Source organism: Capricornis sumatraensis, chromosome 4, assembly GCF_032405125.1.
Source record: "Capricornis sumatraensis isolate serow.1 chromosome 4, serow.2, whole genome shotgun sequence".
Lineage (NCBI taxonomy): Eukaryota > Metazoa > Chordata > Mammalia > Artiodactyla > Bovidae > Capricornis > Capricornis sumatraensis.
This window is the reverse complement of record NC_091072.1, coordinates 101,817,804-101,843,634: the sequence shown is the minus strand read 5'-3', so window position 1 is coordinate 101,843,634 and position 25,831 is coordinate 101,817,804. Positions and strand designations below refer to the sequence as shown.

General features: G+C 40.5%; 1 protein-coding gene across 1 annotated transcript in view; it reads right to left on the bottom strand.

Annotated features, from left to right (window-relative positions):
* Positions 1-25,831, bottom strand: part of SARNP (SAP domain containing ribonucleoprotein) — a 48,164-nt gene that overhangs the window by 863 nt on the left and 21,470 nt on the right. The window contains exons 9-10 of the mRNA XM_068971182.1: positions 25,194-25,262; positions 2,830-2,919 (exon numbers count right to left, since the gene is read on the bottom strand). Of these exons, the coding sequence (XP_068827283.1) occupies positions 2,830-2,919; positions 25,194-25,262 (159 nt within the window). The remainder of the gene's footprint in view (positions 1-2,829; positions 2,920-25,193; positions 25,263-25,831) is intronic.

Sequence of the window (25,831 nt, the reverse complement as noted above, 5' to 3'; positions counted from 1 at the left end):
TGCAAGTTCTCACTCTAACCACTGTCCCCAGCAAAGAAGGGGCTTTCCCAAAATTCCATTCCCAAAGGTTTAATTTAGATTAAAAAGGAAAGCTGATCGTGATGAGCCTCTTCTGGGCTTTGTTGGCTTGCTGGTGTTCTGGTTCATCCCTAAAGGTCCCAACCGAGGAGTTACCATCACTATGCTGGTGATCTGTTCAGTATGCCGCTACCTCTTCTGGCTGATTGCAGTTCTGGCTCAACTCAACCCTCTCTTTAGACCATAGTTGAAAAATGAAACCATCTGGTACCTCAAGTATCACTGGCCTCGAGGAAGAAGACCTGTTTGCCAGTGCTCAGTCACTGAGGTCAGGAAGAGAACTCCTCTAGATGTAAAATCACCTCCATATCCAAGCTACCTTCCCTAACACAGCCACTTTGGCCATCAGCTGCCTTAAACGTTCACACAACATTTGAATATCTTATTTTACAATGTGGTTTTTCCTGTTACCTTTTTTACACTTTGATGGATATGCCTATTTAATCTAAACTGTACTGCTTCTATAAAATGTTTATGCCCTCTTCCAAGATTGAAAGTGCTGTTCTTCTGAGAAATAACGTTACTCTCTCCTTGGAATCTGTGGATTTGAAGACGGCTCCTGTCTGCTCACAACGTAAGAATCAGCAGTGGTTAAAACCTGTTGTATGACAGACTCTGGTGGGGCAGTCAGTAGGAGAACACGTTCAGAGGGAAAATCTGTCCCACCAGAATTATACCAATGTATTTAATATATTATACTACTGTCAGGATGGATTTCTTATTTCTGCCATCTTTTGGAATACATTAATTTTCTGCTTTCTAAGGGGAAAAAAAGAAAAGTTGAGTGGACCTTCCCTGGTGGTCCAGTGGTTAAGGTTCCACGCTTCCAATGCAGTGGGCATAGGTTCAATCCCTAGTCAGGGAACTAAGATTCAACATCCTATATGGTACATAGCCAAAAAAAAAAAGCAGAGTGCATACAAGCCCAGCCCACTGCACCTGGATTACTGATACAATTCTCTAGAATCAAATTAAAGTCATCTGGTTCATATAAACTCCATTAGCCTCAAACATTACTACTCCCTTACAAACACTAACTCTCCCAATAAAAGCCATTATTCTTTTCTACTCAATGAAATCCTCATCTGCCCTATCTTGGAGGTCAAATGTACCAACTCAGTGAGCATGCCTGGTTTAACAACAGTTTTCTTGGCAAAGAGGGAGTGATTTTTTTTAATTCATTTACTGAAGGCAGCACAGTCTGTTGTTACATGCATGTACTTCTCTAGCTGTAGTGAGGAGGGGCTTCTCTCCAGCTGCAGCGCATGGGCTTTTCTCTGCAGAGGTTTCTCTTGTAGTGGATCATGGGCTCTAGGCACGTGGGCTTCAGTTGTTGAGGTGCACCAGCTTAGTTGCTCTGTGGCATGTTGGGATCTTCCCAGATCAGGGATCAAACTCATGTCCCCTGAACTGGCAGGCAGATTCTTAACCACTGGACCACAAGGAAAGTCCCAAAGAGGGGGTAATTTTAACCAGAATTAAAACAAGTCTAAGTTTATTTCTAGCTCATCCTGGCAAGCCAGCAAGCAGGCAGACATTTACTTACAACAGGTAATGCTTTATTTTGAATTAGCAGCACAAAGAATGCAAACTCTTAGTTTTTTCTTAATGAAGAATGTAAACTGATCTGATTCTGAAATTTTCACGGTTTATTACAAAACTGACTCTGATGTTTATTCATAGGGACCATAAGATTTTGAGTGTGTAAGGTAACAGATTTAAAGAGGTCATCTCTAGAGATAGATGGAAAAAAATAAATTTGGATTAAATGGAAGAAGCAACATTTCAAATTCCTCATCAGCTAAGAAGTTTCTATCATTATTTTAACTGTTCATGTACACCTTTGCTGACACTTGGTTTCTATTATAGATACTCTTAAACCAGCAAATGATTATTGTCCGTCAATGCCCTGAGCAGTCTGCCAGTGCTCGGTCTCAATGAATGTTACTCCAAAGAATGCCAGTATACGGATGTGTACGTCCTGACAAACAAAAGCCGTTCTTTCATTTTCACTAACCATTTGTAAAGAAAATGATAATAACAAGAAGTCTCATTTGACGACTTCCCCAGTAGTCCAGTGGTTACAGACTGTGCTTCCAATGCAGGGGGTGTGCGTTCAACCCCTGGTGAAGGAACTAAGATCCCACATGCGGTGCAATGCAGCCAAAAACAAATTAAAAAAAAAAAAAAGTCCCATTTGAGCCCAACTGTCCTATTTCAGAGGCAAGTTAGGCACATTGATATTTGTGTCTGGGTTGAATATAGTGGCATTAAATAATGAAAGAAATCTGCTTGGAGATAATTAGAGATATTGCTACTTACTAAATAATTAACGATATGACAAACACTGTCAAACATTTTATGCAGAATCACTTCATGATTAAAATCCTGCTTCGAGGTACCTTTTATTATCCCCCCCTTCCAGATGATGAACCTGAGATTCAAAAAGTTACTATAACTTATACATAATATATTGTAATACTAAGTGGCACAGTCACTTAACCAAGTTTACCTGATTCAAAATCTTGTGCTCTTTCCTACTAGGTTAACTGGCTCTAACAGTAAATTACTAAAGTATACTGCTGGAGTTCAGTAGGGTCACTTTATCCAGAAAACAGATATCAAGCAAAGAACCAAAAATCTTGTCATTTAGGTACCTAAGAAGCAGCAGGGAAATAAAACGTTTTCTCCATTCTGTTTGTCTTTATTTTCCTTCCAAAGGCCCTGTGAAGCATTCCAGGTATATTTTACCTCTGTATCCTCTGTGGTTCCTGTTCCAGCTGAACTTGTGACAATCCCAAACCGCTCCTTCCTCTTTTTCAGCTTTTCGTCATCCTCCGACTGTTCAGGGACAAAGAAAAGGGTTGAAACAAGCTAGCCTCCATTCACAAGATAAATACCAGTGAAATTATAATTTACTGATTATACGCTGGCCAACCTTGTGTTAGGAACTAAGGATCAAAGAAACAGAAAAAAACAGGAAACTGAACAAGCTAGCATATAGCATAATGTCCCTAGAATGACTAAAAACGGCAACCCACTCCAGTATTCTTGCCTGGGAAATCCCATAGACAGAGAAGTCAGGCGGGCTACAGTCCAGGGGGTCACAAAAGAGTCAGACACGACTTAGCGACTAAAACAACAATTCTCCTATAGCATTTTAAAGCTACTATTCATATCCAGCACTGTTCAATATCAGAATCTCATATATATTATATTCCCATCAGGACCTAAACTCTGCCACTTTATCCAACTTTAACAGTTATTTTTTCCTGTTCCACCTTCTTCTCATAGCCTGTCACCAGTAATCAAAAGCCCAGTCCCTAAGATTAGAAACATCTAAAAGTAGGTGGCCTTCCTGGGTATTTCTTCACCCCTAAAAGCATATTCTAGAACTTAACATATCTAGACAAAGATCCTATCCTCTCAGATATCCCAGGAGACCCTCTACTCCATAGACACATAACATTCTCATCATGGGCCAGGACAGTTTCTTTGACCTTATTTACAAAAGGTAACCAAAGAAGGTAAGGTTAAAAGTGTTGAAACAAACTTTGAGCTTACGTGTGGTGCTTCTGAGCTGGATTTAAAAAAAAAAAAAGCCTAAAAAAGTTCGTATTCCTGCAGTAAGTAGGCAGTGTGTGTCTCTGAGTGTCCCAAAAACCAGAGTCAAAATGAAAGGCAACCAAGAGAGCTACAGAAACACAAGAACTTTTAAAATACCTTTACTCTCAAGCCCAACAATGGAGTTGTCTTTGTTCCGCTGAGGAACCTTCTCCTAGTCAAAAGCAAGGTCGCTAAACAGCTTTCTGTGTTCAATCTGTCTAACTAGCCCAGTTCTCTGAACACAGTAGTCAGGACTACTTTCTCAGTCTTACTTTGGTTCTTTCAGCTTGAGAAACGTTCATTTTCTCCCTTGTGCTGCACCTGCCTTCTAGCAAGGAAGAAAGAAGCTAAGAAAAGTTGGTAGCTATTGAAGAACTGAAGAATCCTACACATGAGTTATCATCACTTAATCATAGTGTATTAGTAGAACAGAATACTGCCTACATATATTTGTCTGCCTTTTTCATTATAACCATCAGCAAATCCACAGTGGGCATATAATTAGTGTAATCTAAACTACTGTAAAACACTGGGCCAGGTTCAAAGGAAAAAAGTATTCTTATCTTTAATAATCATAAATTAAAATAATCATGATTATATTATAGCCACTATTATTTGGGTGTGGGTGCTTACTATGTGCCAGGTACTATATGAAGTTCTTTACATGCAATATTTCATTTAACTGTTTTAACAACCTTAAAGATAATAGGTACTATGACATACATAGCAGGTCATTTTACAGGTAAGAAATCTGAGGTTTAGAGAGATTTAACTTGCCCAAGTCTCACAAACAGTTAAGCAGCAGAGCCAGTAATGGAACCCAAGCCATTTTACTCGAGAACCTACTTCTTAACTTTACCAAAACCTCAGGTATCTCACATAAGCATTTCTTTGGAAGAATAGTAGCAGAATGGAAGTAGTGCTTAATTTCCAAGGGAAGAAGGATCACAAGGACCCTTAGCTCAATGCTAAGATCACATCCCCTTTCTACCAACCAGATGCCTCTACTTCATAACCAGGAATCTAGGGAAAGGACTCTAATTAGTAGTCTCATACTTAACATTTTCTCAAAGGAACTTGTTTCTAATTTCAGTTAATTGGCTATTCCATATGTTGAACTGCATGAAAAGAATTAGGGGTTCCAATGAACACAGGCCTCACTATATTTTTCTTTACCAAAACCACTAGGAAGTTTTTCTTAATTTTATCTACCACTACTAAAAGTGAATAAGAGATATAAATGGAAATTTCAAAACGAGAATCTCTATAGAACATTGTAGATGAACAAACCATTTTATTAAGCCTCCAGGCCAAGCAGGAAACAGCTTTAAGGGAAATAAACCAGTCCATTCTAAACAAGATCAGTCCTGGGTGTTCTTTGGAAGGTTTGATGCTAGAGCTGAAACTCCAATACTCTGGCCACCTCATGTGAAGAGTTGACTCAGTGGAAAAGACTCTGATGCTGGGAGGGATTGCAGGCAGGAGAAGGGGACGACAGAGGATGAGATGGCTGGATGGGAGTTGGCGATGGACAGGGAGGCCTGGTGTGCTGCAATTCATAGGGTCACAAAGAGTCAGACACGACTGAACTGAACATAGCCTTTCTGGGCATAGGCAGGACTAGACCGTATCTTGTTGAACTACCACCACAGGATTTTTTCCAATCAATGCAGTGCTAGGGATACTTGAGGCTTCCCTAGTGGGTCAGCTGCAATGTGGGAGACCTGGGTTTAATCCCAGGATTGGGAAGAACCTCCAGAGAAGGGAACAGCTACCCACTCCAGTACTCCTGCCTGGAGAATTCCATGGGACTGTATAGTCCATGGGGTCGCAGAGAGTCACACATGAAAGAGCGACTTTCACAATTCACAGGGATATTTCAGCAAGTTCAAATCACAGAGGGAGATATTACTGCTGAAACCTATCTATTCTCTCAGCACAAACCATAGACCCATTCTCTTCACAAAGTCTGTGTCTAGTTGGAATGTGTGGGACATTTTTTCCTCTGGTTCTCTACTTTGGTATATCCCAGAATGGGAGTTTGACTTTTAAATTAAATTTCCTCCGTTTCTTTTTGAGCTCAAAGGTGAGGAAAGAATGAGGGAAGAAAAAAGAAGGGTGTGTGAGGTTGAGCAGATATATTTCTCTAGCCACTAAGGCTAGTTATGGATTTTCCCTTGGGATCCCTTTTTTAATCCTTTGGTGCCTCTCCTGGAGATCCAGGCAGAGCATCTGCTCCAAATCTACCAGGGGCTTTAAGGTGAGGGGGTGGGGGAAACCATACAGATGCCCCCACCTCCCATCCCCTATGAACAGTCTGTACACACCTCATCCGCAGAGACCAGTGGGGGTTTTACTTATTTTGTGCATGCCTGCTCTTCCTTCCCTACCCAGTGCCCCTCAGCTCCCTTCCTAAAGCCTCTTTCCTCCTTGCGCTGCAGGGAAAGTGCACAACAGGCCCAGTAAATCAACACAGTTCTAATGATCTCTCACTTGACCCTTCTAGCGTGACGGTGTCACATGGCAACAAATGTACAATAAACTTCACTCCATCTTTAGCTCCTTGCTGACAGGTTTTGATTCGTGGGATGGTGACACCCATCTGAGGGAAATTACATCGATCAAAATGCATCTCTCTCTGCATTCATCAGGCCAATGCTCCCCCAGGCCATGCTCAAGTGCATAAAAGGGGTGCATCTGCAGGCAGCTCAGTGTCATATGCATTTGCAAATCTTTCCCTTCTTCATCCCTCCCCTACTTCCCTCCCACAAACCTTCAACAACTAACAAATTCTTTTTCTTTCCAGGCATGCTCTTGAATAGTACTGGAGTCTGAAGCACCCTTATTTGCTATCAAGTGAAAACTCCTCAAAACACAACTTGCATCCTAAGTCAGAAGACAAACGTGTCCTCACTGACTAAACACAGGCATTGGACTGATTGATCCACCTCACTTCCCCATTTTCTCATTCAAGACTTAAAGGCCTGACGTCAATAACTTTAGCACACACGATCCTCACTCACATCTCCCAATAACTGCCTTGTTTTTCTTTTCAAAAGCTTGGAGATAAAAAAAAAGAGAATTGTGTGAAAGAGGAGACAGCCCATATAAGCAGCAAAAGGCACAAAGTATGATATATATTCAATAAAGCCAAATGCTTTCATGAATCACTATCACTGCATTTTCCATCATGGAATAAGATAGTTTCAAACTGAACTCTTTAGAAGACATCTTCAACTTTTCAAAATTCATTTTTCTTCCTGTTTCTCTTTCATATCTGGCAAATCCTTAGATAATCCTTGTACAATGGATATGAAAGGCTGAGACATCCCAGATCGCCCCAAGGTACAAATTATATCTGTGACAATGCTTAGTACATAGGAACTACCATATAGATATTCAATAAATGTTAGGCATTATTTCAACTGCTTCTTTCTGGTGCTTGAAACAAAGTTCGAGACCATCAGCAGCATTCTGAAGCTAATGTCCTTCTTCCACACTAGAAGTGAAGTCATCAGAAGCTATTAAAAGGTGGTCCAGTGGTTAAGAGTCCCGTTCCAGTCCTGGTCCAAGAAGATCCCACATGCCACAGGGCAACTAAGCTCATGTGCCACAACTACTGAGCCCAAGCTCTAGGCCCTGTGTGCTGCAGCTACTGAGCTCGTGTGCTGCAACTACTATAGCTGGTACACCTAGAGCCTGGGCTCCACAGCAAAAGAAACCTACACACTGCAACAAAAGTAGCCTCCACTTGTCACAACTAGAGAAAGCTGGCACAGGGCAACAAAGACCCAGTGTAGACAATAAATAAATAAAAATTAGAAAAGAAAAAAAAAAGTTGTTAAGAATCAGACTCACTATCAACATGACAAAATAATTTCCTTTAGTTGCAAGGCAAATGATATTTGGACAGAGGATCATATTTAGAGTTAAGTGTAGCAGAACAGAACTCAGCAAAACCAGTCTTCTCCATCAGGTACTATTACATCTCTTCCTGGGACCCTAAAAAAAGAAAATTTATGCTACCAGGCTTTACTGATTTCATCATCCCTAACAATTAATGACTACCAAAACAGATATCTATATAAAGTAAGGTCCAAGGGAACTGAGAAAGGATTTGACCTCTAACGCTATAGACCCAATTCCAGGTGCTCTCAAGGCCCTTGAGGAAATGCTTTCATAAATTACACATCAGTTTCTATCAACATCGTCAAAATAACACTGAAACTATAAAATTAAACCATTCATCCACTAGTCATTCAAATATCCACTGAGAGTCTACTCTGGGTCAGACAATGTTCTGGCATTGGGAATAAAAGATGAGTAAGAAAAAAAAAAGATCCTTAACCTCACAGGATTTATAAATTCACAACTGAGTGACTATAAAGATGTGTGCCGTTGTTCATTATATTACTGCACTGTGAGGATCCATGGGGAATTTTTTCTTTCTGAATCCCAGGCCCATAATAATTACGCTTTTGATGAGCAACTTGTTAATTTTTATTTTGAACCCTGTTGCTGTTGTTTAGTTGCTAAGTCGCATCTGACTCTCTGCGATCCCATGGGCTGTAGCCCGCCAGGCTCCTGTATCCATGGGATTTCCCAGGCAATACTGGAGTGGGTTGCCATTTCCTTCTCCAGGGGAGCTTCCCAACACAGGGACTGAACCCTCGCCTCCTGCACTGGCAGGCGAATTCTTTACCGGAGCCACAAGGGAAGCCCTGGTAATCACTGTAAATAGTGTAATTTTGTTTTCCTCTTTGTATTGACTGCTATAAAATTTGGAGTAAAATGTATGGCCTGTCCCTGGCAAGTGGTTTTGAAAATAATTTCTATTCAGAAAGGAGGGGCCAGAAGTATTGAGGTGAGAGAGAAACATGAGATATCAAGAGATGGTGATCAGGGGAACTTTCCTGGTGGTCCAGTGGCTAAAACTCTGCTCCTAATGCAGGGGGCCTTGGTTCAATCCCTGGTCAGGGCTCCCACATGCTGCAACTAAAGATTCGGCACGACACAACCTGGTGCAGCCAAATAAACAAATTTAAAAAAGGAGAAATGGCGATCAGGGTATTCCCTGGCAGTTCAGTGATTAGGACAGAGTGCTTTCACTACTGAGGCCTGGGGGGGGGGGGGAGAGAGAGAGAGAAGGAGATCAAACACCCAGATCCTGAGTTGAAACTTAATAGATAAGATGAAATACAGTTAGTCACAGGGTTGTTACTGGTCCTTGAAGAATTCATTCCTCTCTAAATACAATGGGGTTAATTTAGAAAAAAAAAAAACAAAACCCTCAATGTCCCAAGAAGGAAAAAGAAAGGGCAAGGAAGTACAAGGTTATAGCTAGAAGTTTATCATTTTTTAAAAATCATTTATTTATTCATTTATGACTGCAGGAGGTCTTTGTTACTGTGTGCAGGCTTTCTTTAGCTGTGGAGAGCAGGAGCTACTCTCCAGTTCCCGTGTGCAGGCTTCTCACTGCGCTGGCTTCTCCTGCTGAGGAGCACTGGCTCTAGGCTTCAGTAGTTGCAGTTCCCAGGCTCTAGAGCTCAGGCTCAGTAGCTATGGCCCACAGGCTTAGTCGCCCCCCCAGCATGCTGCATCTTTCCAGATCAGGGATTGAACCTGTGTCCTTTACATTGGCAAGTGGATTCTTAACCACTAGATCACCAGGGAAGTCCTAGAATTTTTAAATTAAGAGTTCCTGTCAATGTTTTCACAGTGTATATACCATAGCCAGAAATTAAGTCCCAAGTGGAGGACCAGCTGCAACAACTGGCAGCCTGAATATCATAGATGCTTTCTAAAGTGATTGCCTCTTTTTATGACAAAAAGTACCAAAGATAAAACCTCTACCCAAATGGAGTTCCAGCTCTATCTTCCAAACAAAACCCGTATCTTCAAGATTCAAATTCAAGTGAACATTTTTCAAAACTTACTAATTTTATCCTGAATCCAATAAAGAATACTGTTTCAAGTTTACTGTGTTGCTCTACCAAAAAGTGTCCATTCTGACTTAATTTAGCACCCCATGGGCTCTGTGTTAAAAGCATTCACCTTTTTCAATCTTATTACCGATGTCACTCTGGATCATAGAGAGAAACTAGGAGAAACAAAACAACAGTGACCCAAATATAACCCAGGCTTATGTAGGGAACCTGAACTCAGTAAATTCTAAAACACAAAGCAAGAGAACTTACTGAATTCAAATAAGAGATATCCTTACTATCCTGATAGGCAACCAAAATAATTAACCAAGCCAGGTATTTTTTTCTGGTCAGCTCACTCACATCATCCCTTCTTATACTGTGTATGAGAAGCAGAAATTCCAATCTAAATTCAGCCAGATATATCCTTACAAGTAGAAAGGGGCATTTCAGGGAAGCTGAGGTACTGCTGAGTTGGAATTGGTCCTTCTCCTATAGCTGTTTTAAAGACTGAGCTATTGTTCACTTCCAACACTGTTCAAGGTAAGAGTCTCATGTATATTCCCATCAGGACCTAAACCATGCCACTTTTTAAAAATCCTTCTTTAACAGTTATTTTCTCAGAAGTCTTTTCCTTGGAGTGATGGAAAGGAGGCTGATAGTGAGCAATGAGGATCACAGTTTGCAAAAAACCCAAATAACTGCCTCTTTTTGTAAATGAATTACCACACTAAGATGCTAACAGTTCTCAGGCCAATCCGATTTTCCAAGGGAATGTAAGGTAGGTGAAGGTGAAGGTAAAGTCACTCAGTCCTGTCAGACTCTTTGCGACCTCATGGATTTCTCCGTCCATGGGATTCCCCAGGCAAGAATACTGGAGTGGGTTGCCATTTCCTTCTCCAGGGGATCTTCCCGACCCAGGGATTGAACCCGGGTCTCCTGCATTGGAGGCAAACGCTTTAACCTCTGAGCCACCAGGGAAGCACCCCAATGTAAGGTAAGAGTAAGGCAAAAAGGAAAGCAGGAGCCTTTTGGTGACTTTCCTGACTTTCACTGCCATGTGACTGATGGCAGGATGAAAAGCAGAGCCTGGGGGCTTTCAGGCGATGGTAGATTAATAATGACATGGCCTTGACTTCCCAGAGGTAAAGGTTATGAAACACTCCAGGGTGAGTGGGCTTCTAATTTCATACTCAAGAGTGAGTGACAGCAACTGATGGTTTTTCTCTCAGAAACACTTCAATGCTTGAACACACAGCTGTCACCTCCCTGCCCCAGTTTCTGAGATTCATTTGAACATGTTTATTCCTGAGCCTTTATGCCAGTCAGTCCACAGAACTTGAGGTGGTCCTAAAGACCAATGCACAGAGCCTAAGCAGGAGTAAAAGTGAAAGACTGGACTAGCAGAGGGAATGCCATGATCTTAGCACACAAAGAGTAAAGAGATACTCCAATACTGCCTGCCACACTCATACACAAAACACATCTCCCAATACTACAATCTTACTTACTCTCAACAATCTTTTAGCTATTAAGATCAGAATCAACTTTCTAGGGCTAGAAGGGTGCCGAAGAACTGTAAAGTTACACCAGAAGTAGAGATGACCAGGAACTTTATCTCCTCTTATCTTTACAGTATCTAAAGCCCCAGTACAGCTCAGAACCAAACACTCTCCTGAGTCACCAGCTCCCATCACTTTTTCTCTTGTCCAAATCAAGCTTCTCCAACCCCCACTCTTCTCTAACCCCCGAGGAGGTCATCTCGGTCTTGCTCTAGCTGACTGTAGGACAAAGCAAGAACATGGAGGAAATGAAGGCTTCACACTTGAGACCCCTGGAAGCCAAATTTCTATTAAAATCCCAACCTCCCTCACTTAAAAGCCAGGAAGCTGCTGCTCTTAAGTGATGCAGAGCTTGGCAGAAATGTCAAGAAGTCAGTAGAGGGAAGCTAAAAACTTCTGAGGGGAAGTGAATTCTGTCTTAACCAAAATACACGGAGAATGAAGGACAACGGTTACCTGAGCATTCAAAAACTTACAATGAACACTAGGAAAACAGTTTCTTTTCACCTGAGATATTTTAAAAGACAGATTTCTGGCTTTACCCCAACTTAATAAATCTGAATCTCAAAAGGAAGAGCCTAGGGAACTGTAAGAGACCCCTGGTAACTGTTACATGCAGCAACAGTTGGGAGTAATTGCAAATAGCTTTGAGACTATACAGATCAACAAAACAAAGCAAACAAAAACTCCCCAATCTCCCAGCCCCAACAGCAAAACCTCACAAAACCAAATAAGGCAGCTAGTCCACTCCAAATTTTCCCCCAAAGTACTAGGGACCTTCCAAAAAAGCTTTTGCTTCCTACAAACAGGTTATCTCAGTTGCAGGAATGTGAAGGGAAAATGAAAGGAATCACAGCTGACTCTTTTAAGAGACACGAGTCATGCTGCCCTCTTAGAACTGAAATAGAGGAGCAGACACTCTTACCAGTGCAGTTCCATACAGGAAGAACATGCCAAAACAAGATCAGGGAACACCTCAGGCATGTGGGGAAGAGAGAGAGGCCAACAGGTTCAGGCACACAAAGGTTTTTTTTTTTGTTTTGTTTTGTTTCTTTTCTATAGAACTGATACAGAGGAAGTTTCAATGAAGTGGAGAACAGACAGAACAGATGCTCTTCTCTTAAGACTCATGTTTTGCTTGTTCATTTAGAGCACTAAAGAGATCCATCATATAAAACCTCTCATCTTGCAGATCTGTTCATCTCCAGTTGCTCTTCCTCCTGAAACATTTCACACCCAAGCATGAACAGGACAGTAAAAATTCTAAAACTGCCTCCTCTACTCTATACCTCAATAAACTTCTCACCCAATAAATACTTTCTAATACCCAGACACCAAGCATTTCAAATATGATCTCCTCCTCAATAAGGTATCTTCACTGCTAGGGATTAATACATTTCTATATCTGTCCCAACAATCTGCTCTGGGGATGAGAAGGTAATGGGTTAAAATATTATCTTTAAAAATATGAGAAAAGAGTAATAAAGGAAAGGGAAGGGAGGAAAGAAGTTAACATTTTCTAAATCTTAACAAGGGACTTTCAGTTCAGTTCAGTTCAGTCACTCAGTCGTGTCTGACTCTTTGCGATGCCATGAATCGCAGCACGCCAGGCCTCCCTGTCCATCACCAACTCCCGGAGTTCACTCAAACTCATGTCCATCGAGTCAGTGATGCCATCCAGCCGTCTCATCCTCTGTCATCCCCTTTTCCTCCTGCCCCCAATCCTTCCCAGCATTAGAGTCTTTTCCAATGAGTCAACTCTTCGCATGAGGTGGCCAAAGTACTGGAGTTTCAGCTTTAGCATCTTTCCTTCCAAAGAACACCCAGGAATGATCTCCTTTAGAATGGACTGGTTGGATCTCCTTGCCGTCCAAGGGACTCTCAGGAGTCTTCTCCAACACCACAGTTCAAAAGCATCAGTTCTTCGGCGCTCAGCTTTCTTCACAGTCCAACTCTCACATCCATACATGACCACTGGAAAAACCATAGCCTTGACTAGACGGACCTTTAGATTTCATTAAAAACAGGGTCTTTGCTAGTTTGCAAACATCACTACCAAGGATCCTCCTATAAAACATCTCATGATCTGATGATGTTCTATCTCATTCCCATTCCCAACTCCAAAATCCATAGGATTTTCTTTGACCCGATTCAGCTCTCAGGCATAAAAAGCAACTTTACTATTTTGGTGAGTACATAAGAAAATGAGCTATGTAATTATCAAACCTTACCTGAATCAAACCCATTTGTATTCTTTAAAATGTTACCACTCCTTAGCAATGTCAACCCAACAAACAGTATTACTCAAGTATTAAAATACATCTTAAACATTCCTATAATGCTACTGCTCTCACATCATGAAGAACTTCTGAACACTAAAATTATGTATCCTCCCAAGAATTAATAACACAAACACATACCAAAATCCCCACCAAACAAACAAACATCATCCCACACTTTTTCCTTCCATACAGATTTTGAAAGACTGACAGATTTGGATTCAGACAGTTGGTTCACATTTCCCCGGAGCTAGGGAGAGTATCTATGGCTTCCCAGGTGGCTCAATGATAAAGAATCCACCTGCCAATATAGGAGACGGGTTTAATCCCAGGGTTGGGAAGAGCCCCTGGAGAAGGAAATGGCAAAATACTCCAGTATTCTTGCCTGGGAAATCCCATGAAGAGAAGCCTGGTGGGCTACAGTCCACGGGGTTGCAAAGAATCAGAAAGGACTGAATGAGCAGGCATAGGGAGATTGGACACCCATTACTCTGCTTAAGACAGCCAGGCTAGCTTACTGGTCACCCCAAAATTAAGACATACAACTAGACATACAATCAGGTATGATTTACAGATGGGTTTTAAAAATCTTATGCTACTAAGAGTGGTACCTTTTAAAAAACTGGCACTCAGGGACTTCCCATGTGGTCCAGTGGTTAAAACTCTGTGCTTTCACTGCAGGGGGCATAGGTTTGATCCCTGGTTGGGGAACTAAGAAGACATGTGCTGTGAGGCACAGCCAAAAAAATTTTTTTAGTAAATAAAAATTAAAAACTGGTATTCAGAGAATGATCTCACCTCAAGAACTTGGTTGGCAAAAACAGTTAAAGATATTTAAAAGTAAAACAGACTCAAAAGAATGTAGTATTCCCCTCCTTTTCCAGAGTTTGTTTATTCCTGGAGCAAAGACTAAGGGGGACCACAGAGAGGCATAAAACTTGTTTTTTATCAAAGTCATCAGTTCTGACATGTTAGAAGAAGGAATGTGAAGACATTAGTGGGGGTGGGGTATCAACCATAGGAAATAAAAAAGACAGTGAGTTTTTCCTTACTACAAACTTTCATACCTCTAGTTCTTTGGGTTCAAATTAGATGAATGAAATAAGAGAAAAATAAAGTGAAATGGTACAAGATTCCACATACCTTAGGGAAATATAACCCTCTATTAGAAACTTCTCAAAAATCTAATTTACAATGAACAGAGCAAAACAGCCATAAATGTTGACATAACACCAAAAATTTCATCTTGCTCCCCCCAATTTTTAAAGTTTTTCCTCTAAAATACTCAATTTATACTCCTAACATTTCTCCACAATATTCTTCTCATCCACAGCCAGGCAACAGAGGGAGGGTAGAAATTGAGCAAAGAAAAACTTGACTCCTATTTCTCTAGTTAAAACTAGAATACATTTTCAACAGTCCTGGGCAGGAGAAAAATTCCATTCTGCGTCTTTGCTCTTCCAAATTCCTACAGCCAAGTGGTTCAACAGCAGTTGAATGGCACACATAATGACATCATTGATTGGAACCATAATAGAAGGGAGTGAGAAGAGCGGGTTGGGGGGGAAGTGGGAAGGAGGGAGGTAAAGATGTATTTGTGTTACAGACAAAAGACAAGTTCTGTTCCTCAGCAGGGACAAATGAAGAACCAGATGAGGGGATAAACTAAGGTCAGAGAGTTTTCCCTATTGTTTCCTCTTTAAACAGCTCCTTTACCACTCCCTCAAGGTTCGTTCCAATGGACGGGTATAGAAATGGACGGGTATAGAAGCAGCATGTATTTTTATCTTAAAGGAGGAGGCAGAAGAAAAAAAAAAGACAAATATTTATTTTAAAATTATTATGAATTAGAAGGGGATTTGAAGGATTGGTTAGATTTTGGCTGGGCCCCAAAAGCTCCCAGAGATGCTGAGGACTATGTGGGGTTAGTCTCTGCTTTTCTGAAATTCATCTTCTCTTGACAGCCACTCTCAACTGCCATCTCTTTCTAATATATAACCTATTCTTATCTTTTCTTGTTGATTAGTATGTTAAAATAATATAATTTTTCAAGTGGAAGAAGCATTTTTTGGGAAACTGACAATCTAGGATGGAGGATGAGGGGAAGTAAATTTTCCCCCAAAGCCCTTTATCAATGCCTGAGAGGATCTATACTGACGTTTTTTCTATCTACAATTCCTACTACCTGCATTTTTCTTGATCTCATGGGGCACCCTGAGAAAAGGAAATAGAGGATTAAGTTTGCACTTGGCCCAATTACTGTTGCTTAAGTATATGTGGATAGAAAGAATCCAAGCCTACTCAGCATGCTACTTTCCCAACTTATCCTGGGATCAAATCTTTTATTTCTTTAAAAAAAATATCCTAAACTCCTCACCATAGCTTATGGTTTCTCAGGGCTCTTATAGTTTCAATGTCATATGCACTGTCCCACAGTTCTTCCTTTGTATTTTTTTTTGGGGGGGGAGGGGGGCAGAATGCTGTGTGGCACATAGAATCTTACTTAGCTCCTCAAACAGGGATTGAACCGTGACCCCTGCATTGGAGGCAGGGAGCCTTAAACCACTAAACCCCCAGGGAAATCCTTCCTTTGGGAAAGGGTTTGTATACACATGCCTAAACTCTAACAAATCCCAATTATAAACTCTGAGAAGGCTGGTGACCAAATTCTTCTTTTTGTTCTTCGTGGCCATGTCATGCAGCTTGTGGGATTTTAGTTCCCTGACCAAGGATTGAACCTAGGCCCCCGACAGTGGAAGCGTGGACTCCTAACTACTGGACCACCAGGGAATTCCCTAAAATTCTAAATCTATAGTGTGAACTTCCTTCTCTCCATATCCAACTGACTAACCTCTATATCAAAACCCAACTGCTGAAAGGGAGAAACAGACATTCATTTTTTTCAGATGGTAGAAGGGAATTGTGATAGAATCAAATAGGCCTTCCAGAAGAGCATGAATGGAGACAAGCCATAATGAAGTCTGTATGCTACAAGACACTGCTACAAGTCCTCTTATAGTTGGAACTAACTCTTTGTCCCAACTTTCTCTTTGATATCTCAACACATTTCAGTGACAAGTTCCTCAAAAACAAGGCAGGTTCAATGTCTCTCTCATTCTGAAGTGGTTCATCCCCACCAACAGTGAGCAAAAATAAAGAATTATACAAATGATTCATGAAACTTATCACTGCAGCCACCCAAGATTCTTCCAGCTACCAGCTTCAGCAACAAGAAGATAGTCAGTAGAGGAATATTTGTTTTCAAGCTTTTTATACCCTGAAACTGTATAACACAGAATATTCACAGTAAAGAAAACTGGCAAAACCCACAAATATGGAAAAAGTAGCCTTTAGGGTTTACAGGTCCCTTAAGATAACTCATTAGGACAGTTATCTATATGAAGAACTACAAGCAGTGAAAACTCAGTAATATCTTAGTAGAAAAGGAAGGAAGATGTACTAACATCAATATTTACTATTACTAATCAAGAATCAAGAAGCCATAACATGCCCCTCACACTGTCAAGAAGGGAGAAAAATATAAACCACACCCCAGTTTTCTGCTTAGTGCCTGGGCCAGATATTTTTGTTTCTTTGTAGTATTTACCTAGTTGGATTTTCTGCAACTTCCTAAAGCATCAATTTTCACTTTTCCAAACATGTTAACGTTTGAAAACAAACAAAAACTATAATCCATTCAAATCAGCTACAGCAGTTAGTAACATATTTCTAAGCCCAGACTTAATGTACTATGACCATCATATATTAACTGAGCTGGCTTCCCACCTATTTCCCTTATCCATTCCTTTGAGAGATGAATTTCTTACATGCCAGGCCAAGTCCTTCACTAAGAGGACTGATCTAAACATTGTTTCTCTTAGGAGGCTTGGAAAACTAACTGAAAGGAAAAAAAGAAAAAACACAACCAGTCAAGCACAAGACTGAAAACTTAGCTGGTGATCAATCAGAACCAACCAGGCAGAGGTTATTTATCTGGGTTTTGTATTATTTGAGGGGGTAGGAGGTTTCTCAGCTCAGAGTCACCATGAGGCTTATAGGAGAAAAGGCATGCCATTCTATCCTCTAATAGTCCAAAGAGTTGGAAGGGACAATTTACAGCCTCTTGTGTAAAAAATGTCTATAAATGCCAGTGCCATTCTTTGCCCTGTCACTTCCCATTATCCTAAACCAATCGGATTCTATTCACTGAGACCTGAGCTAGAAACATGAACGGACAGGCCTTTCTTGAGCAGGGGAAAGAGGGAAGATGACTGGAGCGGGGAGCCAGACTTCTTTAAGTTTCTGTGTATTGCCTAATGTGTATACTGTTGTTGCTTAGTCACTAAGTCATGTCCACTCTTTGCGACCCCATGGACTGTAGCCTGCCAGGCTCCTCTAGCCATGGGATTTCCCAGGCAAGAATATTAGAGTGGGTTGTCATTTCCTTCTCCAAGGTATTTTCCTGACCCAGGGATCAAACTCACGTCTCCTGCATCTCAGACTTTTTACCACTGAGCCACCTGGAAAGAATACAGTATACTTGTGGACCTAAAAGCTGAAATACATGAGCTGTCAAGCAGAAACCAGCCTAGGAAGGATAGCAGATATTCAACATTCTCAAATTTATAATATGCTGGAGATGGTCAGATTATGACAGTTAAAAAAAAAAAATCTGTCACAAACACTATGCTCACTCCTCTCACAGATTCTATCATATCCACTGGTCTGCAGTGGAATCTACTGGAGAGAAAACAGGATGCAACAAGAACCTCAAGCTGGATCAAGGAAACACAAACTCTATGCAATGAGACAATAGGAGGTGGGTCTCTCATTGCCCCTTCTAGGAAACTAGGATGAAGAGGTGGTATTTCCACACCACCTACTAACCTCCATTATTTGTACCGTATCTGTGCCGAGAGAACTGTAAAACTTAAAAGACAGATAACCAAATTACAGAGGAGGCTATACTGGAACCCAGGACCCCAGGATGAAGTGAACATAACTATGCTAATCTGGTTGTTCCATAAATACAAATTTTATCGTATCACTAACCTCTGGCCAACTATACTAGGTTGCAAATCATTTCTGGTGATAGAGAACTGTTAAACACAACACTTTGAACCCAACAACTGTTACAGAAAATGTAGCTGGTTGCAATTTTAGGATCTAGGTCCAGGACACTTAAGCTCTAGGAATAAAAGGTTACTTAAAAAAACAATACTTCCTCTTCTTGGACTTCCTCGTGGTCCAGTGGTTAAGACTCTCCCTGCCAATGCAGGGGACACAGGTTCAATCCCTGGTCTGGGAAAATTCCACATGCCATAGGGCAATAAAGCCCACGCACCACAACTACTAGCTCTGCTAGTTCACCACAACTACTACAGGCTCTCATCTATGTTCTAGAGCCTGAGAGCCACAACTACTGAAGACCCCAAGATGAGAAGTCTGTGCACCACAACCAGAGAGGAGCCCCTGCTCGCCGCAACCAGAGAAAGGTCAAGCAGCAATGAAGACCCAGTGCAGCCACAAATAAACTAATTAACTTAACTCTTATCTCAATCCATTTCCTCTAATTTCTCTCCTCCTACAAATTCACTCTGAAACTGCTTATATTCTACAAGTACTAAAAAATTCTGGGCAATGGAAACAGTGGTCCAAATAAGTGGTCTGATAAAGGATCTCTATGCTACTTTCAAGTATGAAAGCTGTGTGGGAGATATAAGATAGACTTGAGTTGTCCAATGCACATGTGGCTATTTATATTTAAAACAATTAAAAATTCAGTTCCTAGTCACAGTAACTACATTTCAGGTGATAACTACATGTGACTACTGACTAGTATAGAGGCATACCTTGATTTATCATGCTTTGATTTATTGTGCTTCACAGATAGCATACTTTTCACAAACTGAAGGTCTGCAGCAACCCTGTGTTAAACAAGTCTACTGGAGCCATCTTTCCAACAGCATTCACTCACTTCATGTCTGTGTCACATTCTGGTAATTCTTACATTTCAAACCTTTCTATCAGTTACTCTATTTGTTATGGCGATCTGTGATCAGAGATCTTTGATGTTACAGGAGTAACTGTTTTGGGGCACCACAAACCATGTCTAGATAAGACAGTCACCTTAATAAATATGTGTGCGCTGACTGCTCTACCCGCAGGCCATGGCCATTTCCATCTCCCTCCCTCTTCCTGGGCCTCCCTATATCCTGAGACACAGAAATATGGAAATCAGGCCAACTAATAACCCTATAGTGGTGCCTAAGTGTTCCAGTGAAAGGAAGAATTGTACATCTCTCACTTTAAATCAAAAGTTAAAAAGGCATGTCAAAAGCTAGACAGACCAAAAGCTAGACCACTTATACTAAACAGTTAGCCAAGATGTGAATGCAAAGGAAAAGTTCTTGAAGGAAATTAAAAGTGCTACTCCAGTGAACATTAGAATACAAAAGCAAAACAGCATTATTGCTAATGTGAAAAAAAGAATTCAAGTGGTCTGGCTAGAAGATCAAAAAGCCATCAGTTCAGTTCAGTTGCTCAGTCGTGTCCGACTCTTTGCGACCCCAAGAACTGCAGCACCGCCAGGCCTCCCTGTCCATCACCAACTCCCGGAGTTCACTCAAACCTCATGTGCATCGAGTCGGTGATGCCATCCAGACATCTCATCCTCTGTCGTCCCCTTCTCTTAAGTCAAAGCCTAATCCAGAGCTAAGTGCTAACGCTTTTCAAGTCTATGAAGGCTGCTGAGACAGGTAAGAAAGCTGAAGAATTCTGAAGCTAGAGAGCTTGGTTCCTGAGCTTTAAGGGAAGAGCCACATCCATAACATACAAGTGCAAGGAGCAGCAAATGCTGATGTAGAAGCTGCAGCAAACTGTCCATATATATATATATATATATATATATATAAAACAATTAATGAAAATGACTACATCAAATAGATTTTCTATATAGATGAAACAGCCTTATATTGGAAGAAGATCCCATCTAGGACATTCACAGCTAGAGAAGAGGTTAACGGCTTCAAAGTTTCAAAGGACAGGCTGACGCTCTTGTTAGGAGGCTAATGCAGCTGGTGAATTTACATTAAAGCTAATGCTCATTTACCATTCTGAAAATCCTGGGGCTCTGCCTGTGTTCTGTGTATAGACCAACAAAGCCTGTATGACAGCACATCTGCTAACATAGTTTACTGAATAATTTAAGTCAACTGTTGAGACCTACTGTTCAGAAAAAAAGATTACTTTCGAAGTATTTCTATTCCTTGACAATGCACCTGGTCACCCAAGAGCCCTGACAGAGATGTAAAGTGAGATTAATGTTTCCACTCCCTCTCACACAACATCCATTCTGCAGCCTACAGATCAAGGAATAATTTCAACTTCCAAGCCTTAAGAAATTCTTTTCATAAGGCCACATGTAGTGATTCCTTTGATAAACCTGGGCAAAGCAAACTGAAAACCTTCTAGAAATGATTCACCATTCTAGATGACATCAAGAACATTTTGATTCATGGAAAGAGGTAAAAAAAATCAACATAACAGGAGTTTGGAGAAAGTTGATTCCAACACTCATAGTTGACTTTGAGAAGTTCAAGACTTCAGTACAGGAAGTTAACTGCAGATGTGGTGGAAACAGCTAAAGAACCAGAATTAAAAGTGGAGCCTGAAGATGGGACTGAATTGCAGAAAACTGGTAAAACTTGAATGGATGAGGGGTTGCTTATGGATGAGCAAAGAGAGCAGTTTCTCGGGATTACCCTGGTGGTTCAGTGGTTAAGAATCGGCCTGCTGATGCAGGGGACTCGGCTTCAATTCCCTGTCCAAGAACTAAGATCCTATATACTTTGGGGCAACTAAGGTGTGCCACAACTACTGAGCCCACACTCTAGAACCTGTGCTCTGCAACAAAAGAAGCCACCACAATGAGAAGCTTGCATACCACAACTAGAAAAAGCTCTCAAGCAGCAACAAAGAGCCCAGGCGCTGCAATGAAGAGCCAGGACAGCCAAAATAAACAAACTTTTTTAAAAAAGAAAGTGATTTCTTGAGATGAAATACACTCCTGGTGAAAATGCTGTGGATACTGCTGAAATGACACCAAAAGATTTAAAATGTTACATAAACTTAGTTGATAAGGCAGCAGTTTGAAAGCACTGACTCCAATTCTGAAAGAATTTATTCTGTAGGAAAGCCATTAAACAGCACTGCACAGTACAGATAACAATGTGGCAAACCTCATTGTTGTTTTAAGAAACTGCCGAGCAATATATTTGTCTACAACTCCACACACAATCACAGAAAACTAACAAATCTAATCACATGGACCACAGCCTTGTCTAACTCAATGAAACTATGAGCCATGCCCGTGTAGGGCCATCCACGACGGACGGGTCATGGTAGAGTGTTCTGACAAAATGTGGTCCACTGGGGAAGAGAATGGCAAACCACTTCAGTATTCCTGCCATGAGAACCCCATGAACAGTATGAAAAAGCAAAAAGATAGGACACTGAAAGATGAACTCCCCAGGTCGGTAGGTGCCCAATAAAGACTGAAGGCAAGAGGAGAAGGGGACACAGAGGATGAGATGGTTGGATGGCATCACCAACTCAATCGACATAAGTTTAACTAAACTCTGGGAGTTGGTGATGGACAGGGAGGCCTGGGGTGCTGCAGTCCATGGGTTTCGCAAAGAGTCGGACACGACTGAGGGACTGAACTGAACTGACAACTTCACACAGCATATGATTCATATTTTATTATATAAATATTAAACCACATTTAATATTTCCTTCATGATAGCACTTTTTTAAAGCAATAAAGTACTTTTCAATTTAGGCATGTACACTACTTATTTGTGACTCACTTTATTGCAATATTCACTGTACTGTGGTGGTCTGGAACTGAATTCACAATATTTCCGAGGTATGCCTGTATTAGATAACAGATTATTCAACAGAACAACACTGCGTAGAATATTTCTGTCATCACAGAAAGTTTTATAGAACAGTGGTGCTCAGCAAAAAACAGCAAGGACATTTTCTTGGGCATTTTACTGGTTTATGAGGCAAATTAGAGCAAACCACTGCTAATAGGATAATTGTGAAAATCAAGATTTATGATCAATGCTAATGGAATCTATACTCAAAAAGAACATTTCAGAAAGTCACAAGTTTCCAAGAAAAGTGGTCCTTGTAAGAAACCAGATATACTCTAGTATAGTGCTACTCAAAATGTAGTCTGCCTCCTAATGCTTGACCCTCAAACTGTTACCAGCCTGTAGTAAGTTCAGAAACCATTTAAAAACTTCCAAAGAAATTTAACATGTCTTTGACATTTTTACTTCACAAAAGTATCTCTCTGCAATGAATGGGAAAATTTTAAAACCTAGACTTTCACCACAGAATTTGGGAAGCACTACTCTAGAACAAAAGCGTGACAATGAATGTTAGAAAAGAGCTCATACAGAGTTCTCCCAACTACCATTATCTCATTTTAACTCCTTAGAATTTAAAATGGGAACTAAAATCTTATCAATGATCAACCGAAACACAGAAGTTAATTGACTCAAAGTGATAAAACCTGAACTGAAAACTAAGGAAGAAAACTACAGTTTATATTGAGGGTCAAAGTGTCACTATGTTAGGGAACTGCAATTATTTATTACAATTATTTATTCTCCACAACATGGTATTAGGTATTGCTCCTAGTTTTATAGATGAGGAATAAAGTTGAGTAATTTGCTCAAAATTAATAAATATATCTTTTCATGTTTTACTCAGCATCCTGTGGAGGCTGAAAATAGGTCAAATATAGAGAAAGATTCCAGAGAAGGGAAAAGACTGATATCCTTGTGTAAGTTAGGTGGACAGCACAGAGCAACACACAAATTCCTTTCAGGAATGGGTCTATATGGGCTGAGTAGTAGGAGATACAATGTCCAATTCTGTTAATTTTGATTGAACATATAATGTATGGCTGTTAGCATAACTGATGCCACTTTGGATTCATTCAGCTCCTCCTGTCCTTCCACTGACCCTACCTAGACTGTACTGTTTAGTCAATCTCTTCTCTGTCACCAAGGACTTTGTAGTTAATATTGTTTAATGATCATGAGGTCTAGCTGGTCTTTGTGCTATTTAGTCTCTGAAACAATGAAGGCCTTCAACAACGTATTCTCGGCATCCATGAGACTAGTTACCCATTTATAACCCTGACTTGGAAATATACTTCCTGTTTCCAAGCATATACCCTCAAACCTTGGGTTAACTAAATACAAAAAAAGCCCCAACGGCCCCTCCACAGTGTAAAGTACAGCTGCCAATACTTTCAGGTAGCAAAATGCTACCTTATCCTATCTGCTACCTGATCTTACCTGTAAGTAAGTTACCCTCTAATAAACAAATTCACCTATTATATGCAGCTGCTTCATTTTTCAGTATCATGATACCATCTCAGTTCAGTGGGTATCTTTTGTACCTCTGCCTTCCAACACACAAACTAATCCAAATCCCTAGAGGAGTGCAACTGCTGCTGAGATTCTCAGATACTGAGGCCTCATATACAAAAGGAGACAAGATGAAAATCAGGGCCACAGATACAAGGCACCCTTCCCCCTGACCATCTAACAAAACACAAATGACTTTTGGTTTATAATAACTCTTCCCAATTAAGCTATATGTGGTTTAAGAATTATATATTCTGCCTCCCTCTCAACTCCCTTATTTCAGTCCACATAATCCCGGGGACGGGGGAGCCTGGTGGGAAGCCTATGGGGTCGCACAGAGTTGGACACGACTGAAGCGACTTAGCAGCAGCAGCAGCAGCAGACCACCAAATACTCCTACTGAATACTTATGGTCTCAGCATCAAGTTGGGCAAAAAGACATGATGTTGTATTTCTGGTAAACATAAAAAATATAACCCAAAGGAAAGGAAGATGAAGCACAGTTGTGTTCAAGGTTATGAGTCCCATAGGGACACAACTTTTATATGCTCAGCTTTTTTTCTGAGCAAAAGTATAACTACTGTCAGATCAGTTTTTTCCAACTGATTTCTAGAGAGCTAAATGCTTCCATACTTGAGTGGGAAATATTTTTTTTAAATGATGGTTTTTCTAATTTAAAATCAACTTCCCTTAATCCAACTATCACCTCAACAACCAAGAAATATGCTCTCATCCTCACAGAACAAAGATTAATAAGAGACTACTCACTCTAGCATTTTCTCTAATGTGCCTAGCAAAACTCCAAACACAACAAGGTCCTGTAGAATTGATCACTTCACAGGGGATGGTGTCAACAAAGTCATCTTGCTTAAACTAAACAGTGTCAGTTAGCAGAAGGGTAGAAAGAATAAAGTAACTTTCTCAGTGTTTTTCTATAGAACCTCCAAATTTTATTTTCAGGTATCTTTGCCTAATGACAAGACTGTCTTCCCCTGATTATTTAATTTCTAATATACCTATATCAGAAGTTAAAGCAGATGTAACATCACTGAATCCAACATCTTAACTAAGGAAAATACAGACCTTGTTCTAACAGCTAGTGTGGAAGTTATGCAAACAACATCTAGAAAAAAACAACTCTGCAAAACAATTCCCAAACTGTAATCAATAGTGAGAGGAGGTGATAGTCAAAGGACTGCATTAAATAAAGTGCTGAGTAGCCAGTTCTCAGGACAGTCATTTCCAACCTATGCAGCCCCAAGCTGCTCTAATGTTGCAAACATAGTACCTTACCTTTCTGGAGATTGAAGAGACATTCAAACCAAACCTTTGAGCTCTTTCTTTTAGCTTATCCAGGTTAACCTACAAAAACATAGGGGGGAAAACATATTAAAAAAAAATCAAAACAGAAAACACAGAGGTACAAACTATGATCCAAAGCTAAGAGTTCAAATAAGCCTATACAACATCAAAGATACCCTATGTGCCAAATTAGGAAACTAAGCAGCACTCATTCATGCCACTAATTATTAAAAGACCTCTCCTGGAATGCAGTGAGAGATTTAGCCCTGCCTCCTTCATTCATCAAAGGTGGCAAAAGCCTAAGGAGGGTTTAAGATCAAAGTAAGCCAAACACTGCTTGAAAAAGCAAACAAATGTCTAAATCATCACCTCTAAACAAGTCCATCACTCACAGTTCAAAATTGTTAATTTCTATATCAAGCCTTTGCAGGTAATTCTTAACTCGATCTCCTAGCAAACAGAAACTATCGCTGAAGCTCTCCATTCTTCAGAAGACAAACGCACTACCAGTACCCAACTCAATTTTCTTACTTCCTTTTTCTTGGAAGCCTTGATATATAAGATGATATAAGGATATCTGGGACATTTTCTTTACTACTACCACTGCTAATAACTACTACTACTACTAA